Source organism: Danio rerio, chromosome 9 (assembly GCF_049306965.1).
Source record: "Danio rerio strain Tuebingen ecotype United States chromosome 9, GRCz12tu, whole genome shotgun sequence".
NCBI classification, from domain to species: Eukaryota; Metazoa; Chordata; class Actinopteri; order Cypriniformes; family Danionidae; genus Danio; species Danio rerio.
In genome coordinates, this window is record NC_133184.1 from 31,893,800 (window position 1) to 31,917,869 (window position 24,070).

At 33.2% G+C, this 24,070-nt stretch overlaps 1 protein-coding gene across 6 annotated transcripts in view; it reads right to left on the reverse strand.

The window, feature by feature from the left end:
* si:dkey-100n23.3 overlaps positions 1–24,070 on the reverse strand; it is a 30,154-nt gene that overhangs the window by 1,190 nt on the left and 4,894 nt on the right. For 3 of the 6 annotated variants that reach the window (XM_005167770.6, XM_005167771.6, XM_021478984.3), the window contains 17 exons: positions 23,893–24,040; positions 21,955–22,050; positions 19,874–19,977; positions 16,993–17,509; positions 14,087–14,375; positions 12,511–12,692; positions 12,279–12,356; positions 10,673–10,706; positions 10,347–10,556; positions 9,996–10,228; positions 8,768–8,904; positions 7,464–7,580; positions 7,044–7,163; positions 6,819–6,911; positions 1,892–2,061; positions 1,757–1,797; positions 1,543–1,586 (listed from right to left, as the gene is read on the reverse strand). In XM_005167770.6, coding sequence (XP_005167827.1) covers positions 1,543–1,586; positions 1,757–1,797; positions 1,892–2,061; positions 6,819–6,911; positions 7,044–7,163; positions 7,464–7,580; positions 8,768–8,904; positions 9,996–10,228; positions 10,347–10,556; positions 10,673–10,706; positions 12,279–12,356; positions 12,511–12,692; positions 14,087–14,375; positions 16,993–17,509; positions 19,874–19,977; positions 21,955–22,050; positions 23,893–24,003 — 2,576 coding nt within the window. In that variant the 5' untranslated portion in view covers positions 24,004–24,040. The remainder of the gene's footprint in view (positions 1–1,542; positions 1,587–1,756; positions 1,798–1,891; positions 2,062–6,818; positions 6,912–7,043; positions 7,164–7,463; positions 7,581–8,767; positions 8,905–9,995; positions 10,229–10,346; positions 10,557–10,672; positions 10,707–12,278; positions 12,357–12,510; positions 12,693–14,086; positions 14,376–16,992; positions 17,510–19,873; positions 19,978–21,954; positions 22,051–23,892; positions 24,041–24,070) is intronic. The other 3 variants (XM_068223648.2, XM_073912816.1, XM_073912817.1) reach the window with 1 other exon arrangement.

The window sequence follows — 24,070 nt, forward strand, 5'->3', positions numbered from 1 at the left end:
ACTACCCTGGGTTAAGGAGGCAAATGTGCAGAGCAGGTGGTCCTCCAGGAATGTGGTTGAGATACACTGCCCTAAAACCTATATATATATATATATATATATATATATATATATATATATATATATATATATATATATATATATATATATATATATATGTGTGCGTGTGGCAGGTAAGCAGTGTTTATATACATGTACTGTATATTAGTGGTGTAACGGATCCCAAATTTCACGGTTCGGCTGACATTATGGTTTTTTTATTCACAAATCGGATCAGCCAAAAAGAGGAGACAAATGTCATTTGCTTTTAACTTATTACAAAAACATTTTTTAAAATATATAAAAATAAAATTTTAAATTAAAATTTTAAATTAAAAAAAAATTTTATATTCAGTACAAGTGAAAAATTCACTGTTACTACTACTGTTGCAGATGACTTTAAATGTAGAAATCTAATATTATAATTTGGACAACCTATTGGTCTCATTATTAATAAATGATTTAGTTATTCACTCATAAAATGTCATGTTTCATTGCTAAATGGATCATTTTTGAAGAATTATTTAGTGGCATATTTTTGATGGCTGGTTATTGGTTACATAATGTAATTGCTACCTACAACTTTCATTTTTGATCGTCAAATGAAATACATTTGATTTTAATCTTTACCATAAACATCAGTACAACATCATGGTTTTATCTAAACTATAAACTGTTATCCCAGTACTTATGTGTTATTTCTCAGTTTCACAATCTCTTTCTGGATTTTTGTGTTTTTTAAGCACAGATTTGAATGCAGAGATTCGCAGGATTAATAAACATATGCAAATCACCATCATTTACAATTTGTGTTGCGTGGTTGTTGAGATGATCCTGATCTTTTAATGATTAATCATGCAGCTTACACTAAATGCATTAATACAGGCTAAACAAGTCGTGACAGAAAACATCTTTAATAACCCACAAATTAATAACCAACACCTTCTAAGAAACCCACCACATCCCGCATAACCTACCACAACTTCTTGCGCCATCATTATATTTTACAGGAAAGCCTAAATGCTTTCACACATGTGATTTAAATAACACTAGAGGCAATCTCTCTGCAATTGTTACAAATTTAGGATTGATCTACAAGCAAAAAATATATTATTCCGCGGGTCACATGTCTTCCAAACCGTGGGTTATGATCAGTACAAATCATGAATCAACCGTGATCCGTTACACTCCTAATGTATTTATATATATATAATACTAGACCAACCAATTATTATAGGATAATTTGGCAAGTTATTTGATAACAGTGGTTTATTCTGTAGACAATCTAAAAATGTATATATAGGGGACTAATAATTTTGACTTTTTGACTAAATTTGTTTGAAACACACAAAAACACACAGTAGTCAACTTTGAAATAGATCAAAAATATATATTCACAAATTTCCACAAGAATGGCTGTTGTTTAATAGTCTTATTACTTACTTACTGACTTTACTTACATAATCTAAATTCCCACCTTAAGAAAACTTAGAACACACATACCTTTTCAACACAACATCTTTCTTGCAGGTATTTTCTGTACAATCCTACACAGCCAGAAGCACAAGATTCTGTTGTTAATGTGTATTATCTGTCTACAATAAAAATCACAATCTAATAATAATTATAATAATAATAATAATAAGCTAATCAAATGCAATCCAATGATATTAAACTAAATCAAAGACTTCTGACTAGGGGACCTAATAGGACTTACAGGCTGACGAAGGGATGTGCTTGATTTTATACGACTGTCATCTAGATCAAGAACAAAAGATAATGAATCAACACTTACAGCAATATGCATTAGTAAATTTCTAGTAGAATTACAATTCATTTCGAACCATCCTACCTGTGCTTTTGTCCTCATCACTGTTGGATCTATGGTCTCCCTGGGTCTCATTCTCTGACTCACCCACATCCTCACCTCCATTGCCCTGCACTGAGGCACTGTCATCCCGCTTTACATACTGTGGATCTTCTAACCCCGGGAAACAGATCACCACCAGGTACCAGTGAGCTCTGAAACAAACACCACTCATGATATAACTTACTAGTAAAAATAAATAAATATATTCACAGGTTGCATAATACTGTATGTATAAAAGCCAACACAAACTAATAAACATAATCTAGTGAGTTAAGGAGGTCCTATTATGCTTTTTACACATCTTTTAGCGTATTAAGTTGATGTTTGTGGATAAAAACCTTCAGCAAAGTTCACTCCAAAGTATGCACTTCTCATAAACTGCCTCAAATGTCTCAACGACAGAACTGAATTTTCTTCATGTAGTTATGAGTTGACAAAACCAAACAAGCACAATCAGATTTTGTTGGTATCATGATGCTGATCTTCAACTTGCTCTGTTAAAACTTTGACTGCATTTACACAGCAGATTTTATAATAATAATAATCTTGATGGTCAAAATTGATTTTGTGACTATCAAATTGTTTGATGACCAACTTACATCATCTTTTAAAAGTGACTCATATCGGATTGTTTGCATTTATAGTATACAAGGCAAAAGGTGCAATGAACAGAAAAAAAAGGGGAAAAAAGAGCGGGCGCTGACTGACAGCTGATAATAAATGTTTTAACTCCATTCCTCTATTTAATCTGTTTGCAGGGTTTCATTTTTTATTGCACATTTGTATGCAATAGTTTTATATTGTTTACGTGGCGGATGTTGTACTCGCACTTTCTCATTCACATCTTTAAAGAACCCCTATTATGGGTTTTTGAAAATGAGCTTCCATACACAGGGCTCAATATTCACTTTTTTACTTGGTAGCACTGGTGCTCCAAACTTCAAATGTTTAGAAGCACCAGAAAAAAATTAGAAACACACAGCAAAAATGAATGAGCACCACTGCAAATTGTATATTAATGGATTTATTTTATTGGAAAACTATCTAACTAATCTGTAATGACTTATTGATATTTGTGCAATAATTCCAAAATAAATGTCTAATAACTGTAAAAAAATTAATGATGACGATGATGACAATTATACTAACAATGAACTACATTTCTCTTTATCATGCTGCCTTGAATGTGCTTGGATGTGAGTTATGTGCTATAAAAAGTCCTACTTTCACTTCATGTAAAATAAATCTATAGTTTGCATCAAACACAAATGAAGCATTGCAGTAAGAAATATTTATTTTGTCCTATTGTTATTGCATGTCAATTTAACAAATAATATTTCTGCTACAAAACAAACGCAAGATTATAATAAATTATTCAATTCAATGTTGAAAGCTTACAACTAACAATTAACAACTAAATAGAAAAATAATATACATCTCAAGGAAGAATGGACAAAAGAAAGTAAGTAAAGTCTCACTTCTACCACTCTTTAAAGGTTTAAGTTTGGGTTTGTGTCATTTTAAAAGCTCAGATTCAGTTTAAACTTAGTAAAGGCAAGCTACTTCGGGGATGATGTGTACAGTGTTAGATTTCACAATTAGCGGACATTTGCGCTGAACACGCAGTGAATGCAACGCACTGAGATTCAGGCACCTTCTCCAAAAACACTCGACTTATCTCGGCTGGTGGATCAAAATTCACATGATCGCTGTCATCGGCGCCATTATTTGTAACTTTAGGTGGATTTGCAAACCTGTGGACTTTTCACTTATCAGCTGTTTGCATTTCCCGCAGTCACAAAAACTCCCTGTCATCTGACAGCAGAAAGCCGTGAGTGATTGACAGCTAAAATTAACCAATATATCGGCAGGGAAGAGTGATTCAACATGTTTTTAGAACACTACAAGCATCAAATGCAGTCCCACAAATGCTCCCAAATATATTATGAGATCGCATAGATTAAATTTCGGGTGCAATTTCCAGCCCTGATACAATGTGTAACACAGCACTAAGTGAATAAAAACATCCAGCTGAGGTTTAAATCTGCATCGTGTTTAAAACTATTGAATCTTTAACAAACTAGTCAACTCAGAGTAAAATAAAATAATCGTGTTGAGTTCGAACCTTTGGCTTGAATGAGTCAACGTTGATACGATACAACACCAAATATGTAGTTCCAGATCCGTTAAAATATGAAAGTGCCTTTCCCTTTAGACACTAGCAAAGCGAGTGGGATCACGGGACTGATCATGACACAAAGATGACAATCACTGGCAGACAGAGATTCAGCTGTGGGGAATAAAGGGTTAAAGTTCATTTTTACAAAAATACTACAGTATAGCCAACCTAGTGCTGTGTTTGTTCCTATTATTTTTCAGATTTTTGATACAATGACCAACACTGCAATCCAGGACTTGTATGCCATTTGCTATTAAAGGAAGGAGCAGCAGAGACTATTATGTATGGGACTTTGTCAAACTTTGACAGGGACTTTGTCAGTAACTGTTACAGTTCTTATGGACCAGTTTCTTTTTCTTCCGAATCATAAAATGTTAACGAAATGAGTAAAATTAATCCGGATTAAAATTGTTGCCTTGTTTTGTGTAGTTTGCTAAATTTTGTGTGTTTAATTATTTGTCATGAGTTGCATTCACCCCACATGGCTTAGATTCATGTATGTATTATACATCAGTGTTTGTACTGTATCTCTCAGGTTAACTCTCAGGCCGTTTGTTTTTGCTATGGCCACCATCAGCTGTTCCAATAAATGCGGCGCAATCAATTTTCAAAAAAGTTTAAACATTTGCCATTGAGTGTATTGATGCTGAATGTGTGTCGTCGTTATTATTGGGGTTAGGTTTAAGAGTAGAGCAATACGCTGGTGTTTAACTGCATTGCTTTACTGCATTCCTGCATTGGGCTCTGACATATTCTCTAATACTTCATAGCGGTGGTGGGCGTTTCTCTCTGTCTTGCGGTAAACCCAGTCAACCAATTACAACAGACTGGGTCATCGGAACAATCACAGCAGATTACCCTCACGCACCGGAGGGGTTTGGGAACAAATTGATCGCTGAATGAATCCTATGGGAGTCATTAGGATAATTAGGTAAAAAAATAAAAATAAATATTATATATATATACACATACACACACACACACACACACACACACACACACACACACACACATATTATAAGACAATGAAAGTGTTTTTGACCTTGCATGCATATGAGCCTGTTGTTAGAGACTCTAAAAACCAAAATATGAGCTTTTATATATTTAAATACTTGTGCTACATGACAGTATAAAAGCTTTTTTTGTCCTAGTATATAAGATTTAAGGTTTGGTTGGGACTCAACCAACTACTAACTAAAGACTAAAGTCTGTTCTGAAATGAAAGTGTCAGAGTTGACATCATTCGCTGCAGTTTTAAAGACACACGACTATTGACAGGTAAAAATCCGATCTACTTGCTTACACTGCAGACACGAGGGCACGGATCTGATTCATATTACATACAATTGCACATATGAACAAGGCCTGAATCTGATTCGAGTAAATTAGAATCCATGTGATTTTTTTCCTGCTTAAATGTACAAGGGCCATATCCCATCTGTGCCACATAAGATAAAAAAAATACATCGGAATTGGGTCATTTTAACCATGTTGTGTAAATTTAGCAAAAGATGATGTAATTGACTTCTCATAAGAGAGTCAGAGAAAGTCATAAGCAAAAACTAAAAGATTAAAAGTGTGAAAATTTAGAAACATTAATAGAGCAAGATGAAAAGAGTTTACTTTATTAGTGCAAGTAATTGGTAACAAAGCTATAAAAGAGACTAAAAAATCTGAGCTCATGTGTAATCTTTTTTTCAAAGCTTTATCTCCTGATTAAAAAATAAATCTTTAAATTGTTGATTTAAATAAAGCTTTAAATATAATTAAACAAAAAAGGTATTAAACTAAAACTGCTATTGTGCAAATGATTGTGACGACAATAATTACATAATTAATCAACTAACATAATCATAGTAAATAATCACCATTATCATTAAAAGGTTTTACTATTTAGTGACCTTAAATTTAGAGCAAGAGATTCTAGAGGAGTGTATTTATTGCATCAGAGATGTGTCATTGTGCTCACATTTGATTGGTTCAATCTTTTTTTGACCTGTAAACCAGAACATAACTTTTTCTGGAGCAGTTTAACTGTGCAGCAAAAGATACAATGATGACAAAAAGCATTTAAAGTAGAACTACCTTTAAAGTTCCTAAAATCCAGGACTAGTAAAAACTGAACTGAAACTTACACCAGGCTATCCGAACCATGTCCAAACGTGTTTCCCAGTTCTTTAACAAGCGTGAATGCTCCAAATTGAACTCTGGTGCGGTTTAGTTGGCCAGCTCTACTTCGGTTGGAGGAGGTGTGCCAGAGAGCAGCTATGTTGAGCTGTGCAAAGCGCGCCTGAGCCCGAAACTGAAGACCTGACATCACTTCTAAGGTACTCATTTTATATGGATTTATTAATCATACTTACTTTTCAATGAACACAAACTGTCATAGTTTATTGAAAATGCAAAGATTTAACTGTGTGTCACTGCATCCCAAATGACTAAAAATAATACAAAACAATATAACTAAAGCAATGTCCTGTTGTGAGCGAGAGTGCTTTTCTTCCTGTCGCATTATCGATAATGTAAGCATGCTTTAGCTCGGAAGGTAAAATACAATGTTAGTGCAGACTGTGGGGGGAGAGGGAAGCGCGCTTCGGCACGGTGTAAGGCAACTGTACCTAGTGTGAGTACACCCTTAGCTGGCTATATATAATAATTATAGATCTAAATCACTGGTCCTCAAAAATAAAATCTATTTCAAAACTCTATATTAATGTATCAAATACTTACTCTTGATTGACAGGCACGAAGAGGAAGTCTTTCTCAAAGATGTCTACATGACGAGTCCATGTTCTCACACGCTGATGCCTTCTAACCTGAGCTCTGATGGCACAAATCCAGCATATAAATATAAGACTTATGATCAAAAAGCATTTGTAACAATGAGAAGTGAGTATTAGTGTTGTGTGAGGGCTATATATGAAGTGAAGCGTGTGCTGCGTGTCAAATACTCACGGTGTGCTTGTGCTGTCTTCATTAGCGTTGTCTCTGCGTGTGAGCTGTTTATAGAAGAAACTGCTGAAAATATGAGATCTGGCCACAGATGCTTGTGGGGCCTTCTGCACCAGAAGATACCTGTGAAGAAACACATAATTTACATCATCAGTTTGCAGGTATGAAATGTTTAAAGAGTATTGGATACGACTCTTAGTAGTAAGTAAATCATATGTTTTTTTTGTTTTGTTTTTTTTAGCATTGTACTGATTTCAGATTTAGGCAGTTAAAAAACATTACAGATTTGACAAAGACATTTTATGCACCTACAAAAATGTTTCTATTCTAGACCAAGTTGCAAATTAGACCACACTTTATGCTGGTGGTCAAAACACCCATTTCTTACCTCTCCAATGTGTCATTAAGCTTTAGTTCTCTTACTTGAGGTAGAAGTCGATGATGACATCATTAAGAAACTCGCCACTGTCTAAACACTCCAGGTCCTCTGTCGTAACTGTAAGGGCTCCTTTCGAGGGTGGTGGAGGGAACTGAATTAATCTATACACAGTTGAACAGCATTAAATTAGGAGGAAAAAAGGGTCTGTTTTACTGATTCTCAAAGGACACTATGCTATTGTTCGGAAAGTTCTAAATTAAAATTCTATGAAATGTTTTTTAAACTGCGGCTGCATCCGAAATTACATACTATACTATATATAGTATATACTATATTACATATTATACTATATAGTATACTAAAAACGAGCAAACTGAGTGGTATGTCAAAATTCATAGAAGTAGTAAGGTCAACAGGAGGTGCTCAACCAGTGTGTGTCTTAACACCCCAGTATATTGATGGGGACTCTATACTGCTTAGTGAGCGCCATTTTTCGGATGAGATGTTAAACTGAAGTCCTGACTCTCTGTGGTCATTAAAAATTCCAGGGAGTCCTTTGAAAAGAAAAGTGGTTTAACCCCGCCAACCTGGCCAAGTTTGCCTACTGGCCCCTGCCCATTATGGTCTCCTAACCATCCCCATATCATAACTGGCTCATTCCTGTCTCCTCTCCATCAGCTGGTGTGCGGTCTGGCACAATATGGCTTCCATGTGGATGCTGTACACTGGTGATGGATGAGGAGATTCCCCTCAAAAAAAATGTGTAAAGCGCTTTGATTGTCCAGATATGTGCTATGTAAATGTAAGGAATTAATATCCGATGAACACCACACTATCATGCCACTACACATAATGCCACAGGAGAGAATTCATGAATGGGAGTAAAGCGACACAACTGACGTGGGTAGGTCATGTGATAATGACTTATAGTACATCCAAAATCCATTACTACTTACATTCATTCTATTTTCTAACGTTCAATTCAAATGTAACACTTTCTCAAGTAGTATGTGATTTCAGATGCAGTCCAAGTCTTTAAACTAAAATGTATCTAGTGTTTTTTTTTTTAAATCCCAATTAAAGGGATAGTTAAGCCAAAAGCTAAACTTTTAAAGCATTTATGCACAATCGATTGGTTCTAAACTTTTCTTCTGTTGAGCACAAACAAAATATTTTGAAGAATGTTGGGAAAGAAACACCATTGACATCTATATTCAAAACAAACTAAACTATGGAATTCAGTTGCTTCCAAACAGGTTTGGGAAAAGTGGAGGATGATTAAATCATGACAGAATTTTAATTTTAGGCTGAACTATCCCTTTAATCACAGTAAAATCAATGTTTTCACCTGCGTGTTGGACCACAGTGTTTGTACGGTGTCCATTCTGCCCCTGGTGTAGCTGCCAAGAAAACATTGTAAGAACCCTGAGCTCTTCTATGGCATAGCGTATAGGTTGGCTCCAGCTGAACATCAGAATCCTGAGACTGAAAACAATTATTTAGTGAATAAATTATAAAAACTTGTCTGTATGTAATCACAGGTCAAAATTATTAGCCCTCCTGTTTATTTTTTCCCCAATTTCTGTTTAATGGAGAGAAGATTAGAAGATTTTTTTCAACACATTTCTAAACACAATAGTTTTAATAACTCATTTCTAATAACTGATTTGTTTTATCTTTGCCATGATGACAGTATATAATGTTTGACTGGATATTTTTCAAGACACTTCTATACAGCTTTTAAAGGCTTAACAAGGTTAATTAGTTGAACTAGGCAGGTTAGGGTAATTAGGCAAGTTATTGTATAACGATGGTTTGCTCTGTTGACTATTGAAAAAAACATATATATATATATAGCTTAAAGGGGCAAACAATTTTGACATTAAAATGTTTTATGTTTTTATTGTTGTTTATCAGACATACTGTGAAAATGTCCTTGCTCTGTTAAACATCATTTCGAAATATTTAAAAAAAGAAAAAACATTTTAAAGGGGGATTGACTTCAACTAAGTACACTGACATAAACAAAAAAATACTAATAAATTATAAATGTATAATAGCTAGTTTTTTGCTCCATTGTCATATAATTTCTAATGAATATTGAAAGAAACTTTTTAAATACATTCGAAAGGCTATTTTTTGTTATCATTATTACTATTATGATCATTACTATTATTATTATAATTATTATTATTGATATTATTACTATTATTATTATTAATTTTGCTAGGCACACTATAATTTATGCAGCTTTAATTTTATTTTGGCTATGTATATACTTTACCCAATTACAGATTACTTTATAGACATTAACCCTCCCAGTGCTTTAATGCAGTTAATTAAGAAATTATTGGTTTGATATGTCAATCTTTTCATGCATTAGCCTAAAATGTATCAAAAACTGGGTGATAAATGTGCGACCCTGCAGCACAAAACTAATCTAACTGTAAATTGCTTTATTTAATACTTATCCATTTTTATAGATGACCAATTCTAAATATGGCAGTTTGTGCTAACAAAAATACAAAAAATTAAAAAGGTAATCATGCAAGATATATAAATATTAGAATTTATACCTGTGCAGAGGTACTGGTTTGCTCATCAGGTTTGGGTGTCAGTAGCTGGAGCAGGTGTGTTTCCTCTGAGCTCTGCAGAAGATTCAGGCTGTCTGACTGTGTGAGGCAGGTACAATAAAGTTCAGGGCTGCCCTGATTCGAAACCACAATGTCCAACAAAGAGCACAAAAGCGCACTCTCAATACCAGAAAGAGGTTCAGCCATACACAGCAACAAACAAGTACTGCTTTCAGCTGTGTACACACAAAGAAAAAACATTTGTGAAGAAGGATCAGAATGTTGTAGAATGATGGCTAATATTGCTTTTAAAAGACATTTTAAATATATTAATAATGTAGACGAGCAGCTGACCTGGACGTGTGCCTAACTCAAGGACAGAGAGATCATCGTGTAGTTTGTGTGCCTGAGCATCAGATAGCCAAAGGAAGAGTAGAGAAGTGGGTGTGGCCTCATTGTCCTTATCCAGATCACACCCCCATAATGTATGCTCCTCCCACAAGCTATATTTATACACATTAATCGCTGACAAAGAAATTTTCACTGTAGAATCTGAAGAGTTTCCTGCAAGTCCACAAGAGGAAAAAATAGTTTACAAAACTCTCAAATGTAAAGATTTTTTAAATCTATATTATAATGTATATACGGAGTAATTCAGTTCTTATAAAATATGCGTTTACCTTTCAAAGAAAATGTGATCTTGTATGGAGTGATCTAAAAAGCAATGTATAAAAAACACTCTGAAACAGACATGCATCCAAAAACATTCTTCATAAATTTGTTTAATTATTTACATGCAAAATTTTTGTATTTAAAGAATAGGCCAATTCTGATACTGGGATTAGTCTTACTAACACCTCTTTTATTGAATCAGATTAGTGTTTTGAACATGTTAAATATAAGTTTTACTATTTAGAAATGCAAAACAGTTTATTGCTGCATTTTCAAACCATTTTCATTGAACATGAAACATTTACATTCAAAAAGCTATATTATCATTATCAATAATATTATTACTAGTATAATATTAATAATAATAATAATAATAATAATAATAATAATAATAATAATAATAATTTTACTAAGCAAACTATAATTTATGCAGATTTTATTTTGTTTGGGCCAAGTAATTATTTTACCCAATTATAGAATATTTTATAGACATTACAGCTCTCAGCGCCTTCATTCAGATAATTAATAAGTTTTGTTTTGTTATATCAAATATGTGACCTTAGACCACAAAAATCTAGTTGTAAGTTGTCCAGGTTTATTATTAGGAATAAATTACATCTATTATGCCATTAATGCTTGTACAATACATTGTATGGTTCATAATTATCCATTTTTCTATATTAAAAGAAAGCATATCAAGTAGGGATGCGCAATATATGGTTTCAGCATCGATATCGCAATGTGCATTCCGCAATAGTCACATCACATGAAGTGCAATGTTGAGTTTATATGTTGGGATTATATTTTAGGAGGAGCCACAGTTTAGAAACAAGAGATTTCTGGATTCATTGAAGAGTTTAACTATAATAGAGAGAAAGTTTATTATTTGCATGTTCAGACACCAAAGTTTAAAATATTCAGGCATGAGAAATTCTAACTCTTATACAGATATTTATTGAATTATTTATACAATGAAGACTATACAGTGTTACTTTACACTTGGTTATTCAATTTCTGTACCTGAATACTGTAAGGTAAAATATTTCACTTCTATCTTTCCAATACGAACCCAGAATAATTCCCATAATCTTTTAGAATAGTCCCAAATCAGTCAAATTTAATGAATTCTTTCCAAATAGAGCTATTCAAGCTATCTGGTGATATTCTATTAATATCACAATAGAAATCGCAGCAAAACAAAATATCGCTATTTAAAATGTTTCCAGTATTGTGCAGCCCTAATATCAAGCGAAGATGTTAATGTTACATGAACACATTTTTTTGATTTCCTAGCATAAATACACCAAAACATAATTACTGCTGTCCATTCTCAAAATTTTCTATTTTTTTTAAATCCTCAGATTTTACATCTTCAAATAGCGAATTATTGTTGGCTCTTAAACCGCACATTAATGTTTTATTATTGATCGTTCAGATAAAAACTCAGTTTCAAAATATATTGACCCTTATGACTTGTTTTGTGGTCCAGGGTCACACATTGGCAGCTGATTCACTAGTGCATCTCTAATGTAAACCACAGCTCTATAGCTTTGTTCAGAATGATTCAGATATATTTGCTCACTCCACAACCTCTCAAAAACAAATCTCTCTCACCATCATAATGCCACTGGATTTGGCACTAACTCCACCCATGTGAAGGGAGGACAGCGGTAGAGGAATACCTTGAGATTCCTGACAGCAAAAACACAGATACGCACATCAATACCAGAGTCTGATCACAACAAGTCCCCTTTCATTAAGCTAGACATTTATCACATATAAATAAACTATGTATAAAGTACTTATTTAGTGCATTTTAATGCAGCATGTGGATAACCATGCTCACCTCTTCAGACATCTCTGTGATGCTTAAATTAGACTCTGGACTTTTGGTCTGCTCATAAACTGTTGTCGATTCATCTACTACATTTGTGTCTTTTGTACCCTCTGGTGGCTGGATGTTTAAGGCTGAGATTTTCGTCTCTTCTCTTCCCTCTCCTTCATCTTCCTCTTCACTGGAGAGAACAACTAAACAAGAAAATAATAGGATAAATTTCTTCAAATAATAACCAGGCAATTTTTGTATGAACAAGAGGAGAAAGACAAATTAAGGAAAATAATGTTTTGTTGTTTTATTATATACAGCCTCCTTTATTTTACAGCAAAATAAATAAATAAATCACAGCATTTCCTATTATACATTTTCTTCTGTTGAAAGTCTTATGTAGTATCTTTTAGTTTAGCTGGAATATTTTAAAATAATATTTAAGAAATTAAAAAATTAACCAAACTTGCCAAATTAAGCCATCAAATTGCACTTTAAGCTAAAATAACTTGTAAAATATAATGTACTCTCATCATTTCAAGGACTAAAGAAATTAGATCTGCCAATTAGTTATTATAAAATATTGTTTAAATATGTGTTGAAAATATCTCTTCAGAAGTATTTGAAAAAAAAAAACTTTTACAGCAGAGCTAAACAGTTTGCTTTTAACAGTTTATTTGTTGTATATTAGTAAACTTCTATTTTAACATGTTAAAAAGTAATGTATTCCTTTGGCAATAACTTTAGTGTCACCTGATCATCCAAAAGCCAAGAATAAAATGTCTTATAATTATTATTCAGGGTTAATACACATTTTTACTATGAAAATTCCATGAGTTTTTTCATGCTTTTTCCAAGACTTTCAAGTAAATTTTCATGAAATTTTTTTTATTGTAAACAAAAAAAAAAAAAACAATGCATGTTCAAATTTATTACAGCATGTCGTAAAACACACAGCAATCTATTTAGTATATTTATATCTATGTAAAATTGATTTAGATAATGCTTATACTACACTAATAATGTGAGAGTATGTGATTAGCCAAGGGCAGAAAATAAGTAAATAACTTATATTCAAGTATACAGATATCTGTTTTCCATGACTTTTCCAAAACTTTGTGGGTTTTTCTGATCTTCCAAAACTTTTCCAGGCCTGGAAAATGCCATGTCAAAATTCCATGACTTCCAGATTTTCCACGACTGTATGAACCCTAATTATTAATATTTCACACAATGTTGTGCAATAATTAAAATGCTGTACTGGGAATTGTCCTGTCAGAGCTAATTAGTCAAATGTTTTTATGAGCAATTTGTTTGGACCTCAGCTACAGTTGAAACTACTGTCTTTGATTTTAGGTCTCCCTGTTGGACGTTTGCCTGACAAATAAATTAATTGTTTATTTGACATTTTAGCCTTTGCTGCCATAAAAATATACCGATAAACTGGATCAATGACAAACACCCATCCTTGAAAGGACGGCGCAATATTATTAGAGAAATGATTCCCTTAGAATTCCTTCCTTAACATAAAATAATCTTAACAATAAAATAATTAAACAATCAGTAAAAATGATTGCTGAATAATGTGAGCCCTTACTAGTTTCATCCTGGCTGAAATTAGAGGACTCCAAGGTGAAACTCCGTATCTCAGCAGTGTCAAAGGCGAGGTCTGAGTTCAGGAGCTGGTCTTCTGAGAGGCTGTCCAAGCGACATCTTTTAACTGGGATTTGAAAATCAGTCCCTGCCGAGAGGCGTAACACACTTCCTCTCATCCCTTCCACTTCCTGCACCAGCTCTCCATTACTACACAAGTGATTTTCTTCATGTTTTGCAGCATCCTTTGGGCTCTCTTGTGATTCTCTCCTTTCTTTCTTATTGGACAAAAGCTGTAAAATCAAAAGTAAAGCAGTATAACAAAGTAGAAAGACATAGTAAAGATATAACTATAAAATAGTCCAATAAAAGTATAGTAATGTTTTCATGTAAATCATAATTAATGGAGCACTTATGGAGGTTCTAGAGGGATATTTTTATTTTGTTTTCATAAACCAGCAAAATTAATATATTTTATTGATTAATAAAAGTTTTTATCAGTTCTTTAATGGAACACTTTATATAAAAATAGGCTCATTTTACAAACTCCTATACAGTTTGAAGTGAGTTTAATCATTTTTTTATTAAATTAGTCGATCTCCAGATCTGGCAGGAGCACTTTTAGCGTAGATTAGCACAGATCATTGAATTGGATTAGGACATTGGCATCTTGCTCTATTACCAAATGACCAAAGACTTTCGATAATTTTACAATTTAAAGCATATTTAGGACTCTTTTGTAGTTACATTGTGTACTAAGACAGATGGAAATGAAAAGTTGCTATTTGTTTGAAAATGTGAAAATTTGCTACCGTGTTTCACAACCCTGTCCCTGAAAGCAAACCAACAGTACACATCCTCTTCCTCATCAAACACCCATGAATCAACAAGGCATGGACCGGTATATGATTCTTATAGTATGATAACCTTTCATAAAAATATCACAGTTTCATGGTATTGTAATTACTGCTATAAAATATATGCCCTTTAAATGTTTGGGTAAAAAAACTAAAAACTTTTTCCCCTTCTGAAGAAAACATTTTATTTTGAGAACCATTTCAAATATTTTGAAGTGGTAAACATGTCAGCCTAAATAGTTCAAATGAGTCATTAACTTCCGCTGTCTTCATTAGTTTCTAAAAGACTGATTTCTTTTACAGTTTAAAACAGCATTTTTGAATATCTTTTCTGCTGGAGATACTGTTTTCCTAAAAAATCTGACACATATCTTAGGAACGGTAAAGCAGAATATTTTTGCGGTTTTAAAACCCTGACTTTTCCAAACCACGGTATACTTTGAAAATAGCTTGAAGCAACTCACAAGAACATAAGAGGCTCCAAAATCTGAATTTAATGGGTCAGATAAGGGAGAGATCAAACATATCTACTGTTGGTGTGCCTCCAGGAACAGGGTTGGGAAACACGGTTCTAGGCCAGTGTGGCTAAAAACTATACTCTCATTCTGGCATAATTATCAAGGACCTACGCTGCTGTACCATGGCTGCAGTGGAAACAATGATATTATGAAGCACCTGAAAATATCCCCCTGATTGGATCCTCGCGGCTCCGCATTTTTCACAATTTTTCATGCAATTTGAAATGCTTTTTTTCTACAGTGCATTGTGTTCTGCATCCTGATTAGTGCATTGAGTTCTGCCTCCTGACTGGCTGTAGAGCACTATCAATCAATCTCCTCCGTGCCGTGTCTCCTGTCCAGTACACATTGCATTTAATTTACATAAATCTTTGATCGCTAGCAGTGTGACTCTGAAGTGCTGTTTGCAAGTTTTGTCCCCACAATATCGACGAAACATTCTGCACCACGAAAGGCACCAGCAGTTGCACCCAAAAGGCAGAGGAAGACAATAAGTTGAACTTCTACCTTCATTTAGCATGTCCAGAAGTTGTGCAGCTGTAGAGCACCATTATGGAATAAATATATGAGCATCAAATGGTTTTGATCTTTGGTTTCATTCCATAATACTTGACTTATTCCTAATTTTTTTTTTTTAAGATTTGAACTTAGACAGCATTTAAACAAAAGACAAGTGTGAAAATGTTAATGTCTCTCTGAGAAAAGTGTATAAAGTGTGTAGTGAGGGGTTTTACACCTTAAAACATATATATTAATAGCAAATATAGCAAATAAAGCTGACTACTTTGCGAATTTCACCTATTGCAGGTTATATTTAGAATGTAATTAGGAATAAGGAGGGACCACTGTATTGATGGAAGTCAGGCACTGCGGACACAGACATGAGCTGAATGGATTAAAAAATGGTAATACTAAACTGTTAATTTTTTGCTTACCATCATAGAAGTAATACAGTTGTGCTGCCTAGTGTATATGTAAACCAATGGATTTTTTATGATATCTTAAGGAACAATCTTTGACAAAAAAAAAAAAAAAACATTTGTAACATTACAAATATCCTTCTGTCACCTATCTTTAATATATTGATACACTACATCTGCACAACTGGTCTTTTAAATTAGAGCCATTAAAAGCTGAAATACTGTAGTGAAAGAGGTCTGTCCTCATTTACTCACCCTTTACTCATTATACTCCTTTATGGGGTTTTTTCTTTTGTTGAAATATGTTTAAGAAAGCTAGAAACATGTAACCAATGACTTCCATAACAATTTTTTTTGTTTTGTTTTGCTCCTATGACTGTCAGTGGTTGCAGGTTTTCAGCCTTCTTCAAAATATTTTCTTTTGTGTTTAGCAGAAAAAAAGGATAGCTTGAGGATAAGTACATTTTAACTTTTGGGTGACTATCCCTTTAAATTCAATCATTTATTAGCTTGCCATTATGATAAGGGGCAGCAGAAACAAATTAAGCTCTGGCTTATGCGTACTACTACAAAAAAGAAATGTTGAGTGTTTTTAAAAGTGCATACAGATCTTACTTCACTATCTGCTTTTTTTTCTCTTGGGCGTCGGCGTGTTTCTACCGGTGACGAAGAGCTGATTACAGATTCACATACAGCGGAAAGCACTTCCTCATTCTGCAGAGATCCTTCAATAAGTGTGACTTCATTCTCTTCAAAGGAAGATGAGCTGGTCTGTATAGGCGACTCTTTACTAATCAGAGCTGCCTGTGGTGATTCACTTTCTCTGGGTGAACGAGAATTACTTGATAGTTCAGATGACTCCAAGAGTTTCTGTGATGAGTTCAGTGATTTGGATTTTGACTCAATGTTATTATGGAATGGTGACGTAGCTTTTGGTTCAGTAGAGTTTGTTTCTCCTCTTTTCGTTAGACTGGTTCTTGTCTTGTTTTTTAGTGTGGGTGTTGAGGTTTGATCGCTGCGTTTTTTGCTTTCTGATTGGTTTGTCTTTTGGAAAGTATGCCCGCTACACCTTAGCAAGCTCTGCCCGAGCTCTGTAAGAAGGACATCTTCTAATACCACCTTGACTTGATTCCTGTAGGAAGTAAATAAATAAATAAAATAAATGCATGTTAAATATACATGTTGCAAGGGTATATTTTTAGCAGTAGCCAATTGGATTGGTTAAAATTATAGTTTTTTCTTTAATAATACAAAATTCATTGAAATATCAAGTAAAGATCATGTTCATCAAGATATTTTTTATATTTTCTACCATCAATATATCAAAACCTAATTTAAATTAGTAATATGGTTTTCTAACCTTTTAATTTGAAAAATAAATGTAAATTATATCCTATCCTAGCAACCATAAATAAAAAGAAAAGCTTATTTACTGAGCTTTCAGATGACATATTAATCTCAATTTCAAATATTAACCCTGGTTTTGTGGTTCATGGTAGCATACTTATCATACTGCTGTTACTCAAACACTTCTGCCAAGTAAAAACAAATGAGAAAATGTCAAACAATTATATTTCCCTTATATTTACCTAAAACACTGTAGCACTACAGACACAGTATAGACAAATTATGTAAATGCTGCACAGCTATTTACTGGCTTGTTAACTAATGACTCATTTGCAGTGTTAACACATTTGCAGCGTGCATATGCAACAAGGAGCGTCAACATGCACAGATGGTGCATAAATGATAAGCAAGTGTTTATTTGTAGAGTGTAGATATGCACCATATCGTGCAAAACAGGATTTCCCAAGTTGAACTATGTGAGTATATATATTCTAACATTTATGAGGCAAACTCCCGCCCCAATACACCCAGATAATTTAAGTAGAATAAACAGGCCAAAAGACAAACTCAGTAGTATTCACTTCATCCACAAAGCCTAAAATTATAGGACAACACAATCTTCATAGGAGTTGCTAAATTCAAATATGACCAACCATCTCAGTTCTGTCAGTACTGGCCAAGCGTACCCTAAATAACAACTGACAAAATTTCCAAATACACATAAGTATGCAGTGTGCTCAGTGCATCACTTCCTCTGTCAGGAAACAGGTGTAAAATATTCAGTTAAACACTTTTGCATTTTTTCTCAAAAATTGCAATGATGACAGATTAAATAAAATAAGACATATGTACTTGACAGTAAGTGGTTAAACAACTGTATGGTTTAAAATGATACAATTCAGAAAATGAAATAAAACAACACAGTACTTTACAAAAGAGCTAATATCATTTACAGATTGTGCCAATAAAAACCCTCCTTTAGTGAAAAATCTAAGTTTAACTCATTTAAACTCATTTAAACTCACTTTTGAAAAGATACAATATATAATATGATTTACTAGGATTTGCAATAGTCAGATTAATGGTATTGACACCAATATTCAATGTTATTTTATAGCCTGTGTTATTTCATTTGCATGTAGTGTCAGTAGAATCACCCTGCAGAACACTCCACTCTAATCAGTGCCAATTACAGTCCAGTGCTTCCCAAAGGTTTGAAATACAACTGCGGTGGTAGCCGGATTGAAACACACCATTTTCCCACATCACATAAATATTTAACTATACGCGACAAACAAAACATCATTTAATATTTAACAATGATTTTATTTATTATGACACTGTTATACACTGTTTCCTTTCAATGGGTTAAAGTAAAAAAGTCTATGTAATATTTTAATATTATAAAATTAATAAAACAATCTGCAAACGAAAAATAAATGACAGACAATATCTCTAAAAAGTATCATAAGTACAAGAATAAAACTTGTTGATTTTTTAAATAAGGCAAATGTGTTGATTAACCACTAATGGTGTATATTTTGCAGCCAATTTAAACATCATTTCATCCTCTCCGAGAATATAGTAAAGTTTTTCAAAATCGTTTAGATTAAGGAATCTAATATTTAGTTTTTCTCTTGGTTTTGCGGCTGTGCGCGCTGTCAGTTGTAAAGCAAATGAAAAGTAGTCTTTAATAAACAAAAAGTAATGCAAAATAGCATTCAAGCTTTAGAAAGCAAAAGCAAAAGTTCAATCCTAGACATTTTAGAAGATTTATAAACCCGGGCCGGATGAACTTTTTAAGTCCCAAAAAGGCGCATCTCTGTGGGTCTGCAAAGGAAGTGACACTCGATTGTGGAAATTTGGTTATATTGGATGGATACAAAAGTGTAAAAGGATGTTAATAATAGTAAAAATGTGTCAATAAATATACTTGGGTGGCCATTAAATAACTGGGCAGCAGTTAATGTAACTGGCCGGCTCCAGTAAATTCTATGAGTGAGAAGCACTGAAGTCTCATAAAAACATGACCTGTTTAGTGAATCTGTGCAATAATATGTTCACACAACTACATGACTAATGTTTACTGTGAGTGATGAAGAGCAGCCAGTGCATGTAGAATCAATCCATTATTGTGCAATCGCTTTACCTGTGGATTTTCTGCAATATTGTAAGTTCTTGATTGCTCTTTTTTGTTGATTTGGGAGATAACTGGGAGGATGTACCATTTGAGGCCAGCTGTGTCCAGTGGATCTAACAAAATGAAAATAAAGCCATTCAGAAACTACCAAAACATTAAGAGATCTCAGGTGCTAGATGAAGGGGAAAATCGCAAATTAACTAAATGTGTGGTGATCATATATTTAAAGAGATTGCCTTACTTACCTTTTACACACAATCAACTGATTCCAAATATTTATAAGTTTATTTCCACTGCTGAACACAAAAGAAGATATTTTGAAGAATGCTGGAAACCAACAGCAAGACATCCAGAGTGGGAAAAACAAACACTATGAAAGTCAGTAACTAATGGCTTCCAGTATTTAATATAACTTTGTGTTTAACAGAAGAAAAAATAATATCATTTGGAACAAGTGGAGAGTGAGTAAATAATAACAGAAATAGATCTTTAGTAGTTTGGTTAAATAGTTCAACCAAAAATAAAAATGTACTCACTATTTACTCAACCCTCAAGTGGTTTCAAACTTTTATGAGATTCTTTCTTGCGTTAAACACAAAATATAATATTTCAAAGAATGCTGGACAACTGTAACCACTGATTTCATAGTAGGAAAAGCAACTACTATGAAAGTCAATGGTTATAGGTCTTCAGCATTTTTCAAAATATCTTCTTTTGTGTTTCTAACAAATAAAATCATAAAGGTTTGAAACAAGAAAAAGGTGAGTTAACTATAAACTTTTTGGGTGAACTCTTCATTTAACTATCCACTTAAGTTGATGAACTATAGAAACTGGTGTTAAAGAACTGTCATTATGATAAGCATATTTTTTCATTGAACACATGTTCACAGCCATATCACCCTAAAGAATCTAACTAAGGATCTGAGAATCCTTGTAGCAAGCTTATGTGTGTTGCTTCAAGAAAGCAACCATTTGTGTTGTTTTATTTTCACTTGTTTATATTCATTTATTCTTCATTTAATTGTTTTATTTAATCATATGATCATTCGTCATTTATATAGTTAGGATTATATCATTTTATAGATCATAAGTTAATGAATTATTTTGTTTTTAAATTTTATTATTATTATTCTCCTATAATTATTGTTTCATTATTCTTTTATTTTTCCCATATTGTTATAATCTTATGGCTGTGTGGATTCAAGCGACTCTTGTTTTCAAAGTTAAGAGAATAAGAGAGTTTCAGAGATAAGAGAATGTCTCCAATTGAAGGTCTGTATTGTCTCTGGACAATGTTGTGAAACAGTAATTTCCATTGGTGTTGCTTGTGGTATAATAACACCTGCTGGATTTATCATAAGCAACTAAGATTGTTCAAATACTCTGCTCTTTCTTTATCATCATTACTTCGTCTCCTGCTTCTGCTCCTCTCTTACTTTCTCAGTCAACTGCTATATTGATAGAAGACTTATTCAGTTGAATAGTGGTTAACAGGTTTGGGTATTGGGCAGCTCTGCTTACTTGTCTAAATAGCAAAAAAAAAAAGACATTTTCTGACAAAATCTTGTTTCTGGGACTAGATCTTTTTTATCTGGCATGAAGAGTGATCAAACAAGCCTGCAGCCCAACAATGGTTGCCAGTCTAGTACCTGGATGGGAGACCACATAGGAAAACTAGGTTGCTGTTGGAAGTGGTGTTAGAGAAGCCAGCAGGGGATGCTCTACCTGCACTCTGTGTAGGTTCTACTGCTCCAGTATAGTGATGGTGATACTATACTGTCAGTGAGCACCATCTTTTAGATGACATTGAAGCAAGGTCATAACCCTCCATCAGCCCATATAATCCTCCACCATACAATGATACACAATAAATATGCTATGCAAATATACATACCATTACATTTTGTATTTTATTAAATAATCACAGCCCACATTTTATAAAAATAAATGTGACAAATTAATTCTAGTTATAAGATTTTTCGCTTATAACTAGATTTCCGAATGTTTCAAGTGTAGTTCTTATTAGAACAAGACAATATACAAGACATATACAAGAAATGATGCATGATATGAACATCACATAGTCACCTTATTGTTGCTTTTCCGATCTTTAGACATCTCTGTCTCCACACACTCATCCTCGGCTGCAGAACCTCTCCTGGCAATCTTATAAGGGCATTCAGTCTGGGACACATAGAAAGATGGTTTTCACATATGTTTCCCAGAACCACAAATTTGCAGAGTTACAGTTGAAACCAGAACTATTAAACCCCATTTGAATTTCTATTTCATTTTTTTATATTTCCCAAATGATATTTAACAGAGCAAGGACATTTTCATTTTCAATATTATGTCTGATAATATTTTTTCTTCTGGAGGAAGTCTTATTTATTTTATTTCAGCTAGAATAAAAGCAGTTTTAAAAATTAAAATTTTAAAAACATTTTAAGGTCAAAATTATTAGCCCCTCTAAGCTATATTTTTTTGATAGTCTACAGAACAAACCATCGTTACACAACGACTTGCCTAATTACCCTAACATGCCTAGTTAACCTAATTAACCTAGTTAAGCTTTTAAATGTCACTTTAAGCTGTATAGAAGTGTCTCGAAGAATATATAGTCAAATATTATTTACTGTCTTCATGGCAAAGATAAAATAAATCAGTTATTAGAAATGAGTTATTAACACAATTATGTTTAGAAATGTGTTGAAAAAAAATCTTCTCTCTGTTAAACAGAAATTGGGGAAACAAATAAACAGGGGGGCTAATAATTCTGACTTCAACTGTATATCAATGATCTTTTTTCTTTTTATGCCAAAAATGTTTAGAAATTGAAAAATCATGTTCCATTAAGATATTTTGTAAATGTTCTACTGTAAATATATTAAAACTCAATGTTTTAAATTGGTAATGTGAATGCTAAGAACCTAATTTGTAAAACTTAAAGGATTTTTAAAGCCTTTTTTAGATTTTCAAACTATTTAGAATTATTGAACCCTCAGAATCCAGAATTTTAAATGGTTGTATCTCAGTATATATTGTCTTTGTCTAACTGAATTATACATGCAAGCTTATTTATTTAACTTTCTTATGATGCATTTATCTTAATTTCCAACAAAAGACGCCTATGACTGGTTTTGAGGTCCTGGGTCACAAATATGAATATACTGTATAGTAGGGCTGCACAAAATATCATTTCAGCATTGATTTCACAATGTGATCACTCGCAATAGTTATATTGCAGAATATGCAATGTTGAGTTTGTATCATAATTGATCTGTTGCATGTGTTTTTGATGCCTGCGATTGCAGAATGCTTTAAAAAAAAACACACACATTCAGGGATAAGAAAATGTATGATTTGTGACCTTAAATATTATTCATTTAATTAAATAATTAAAATTTTGATTTTTCAGTTACTGTACTTGAATACTGTTAGATTCTGGAAATGATAAAACACTTTATTTCAATTGCATATTTTTTCTTGATTATATTTATAGATTGTTATGCATGAAAATATTAATAACATGCAAATACAGAAATGCAATGCATATAGCACAGACCACAGTGAAGATGTAGCAGGGGACCGCAAAAAGTTTAGACATTGTTTAGTAGATTTTTTTTTTAGATGCAAATTCCCCAATCTTTGACTGAATATGTGCATGAAATACAACACATGCAAATACAGAAACGCACTGCAAGTAGCACAAACAACAACGAAAATGTGTCGTGGGACCCCAAAATGTTAGAGATGTTATATATGTTGTTTATTAAATTTTATGGAGAAGCACTCCCACTGCAGAATCATCCATATTGAGCTAACATTATAAATTCTTTCCAAATAGAGATATTAAGTCATCTGGTGATATATATATATATATATATATATATATATATATATATATATATATATATATATATATATATATATATATACATGCCACAATGTTACATTTTCCAATATCGAACAGCTCGACTGTATAGCACTGTAAACACCACTATATTGCTTAATGCATGGCCATACCTGACGGCTGTCACGTTTGATCTCCGGTGAGAGGATCAGAGCTCTCCTCCGCTCCGGCGTAATATTACTGGAGTCAGACAAAGTACTGTTATGTTTTCTTTCATCTGGCATTCTGCAGAAAAATACCCCACGCCTTCTTTCGGATCAGCTAAAGAAGAAAAAGAAAATAAAACATCAG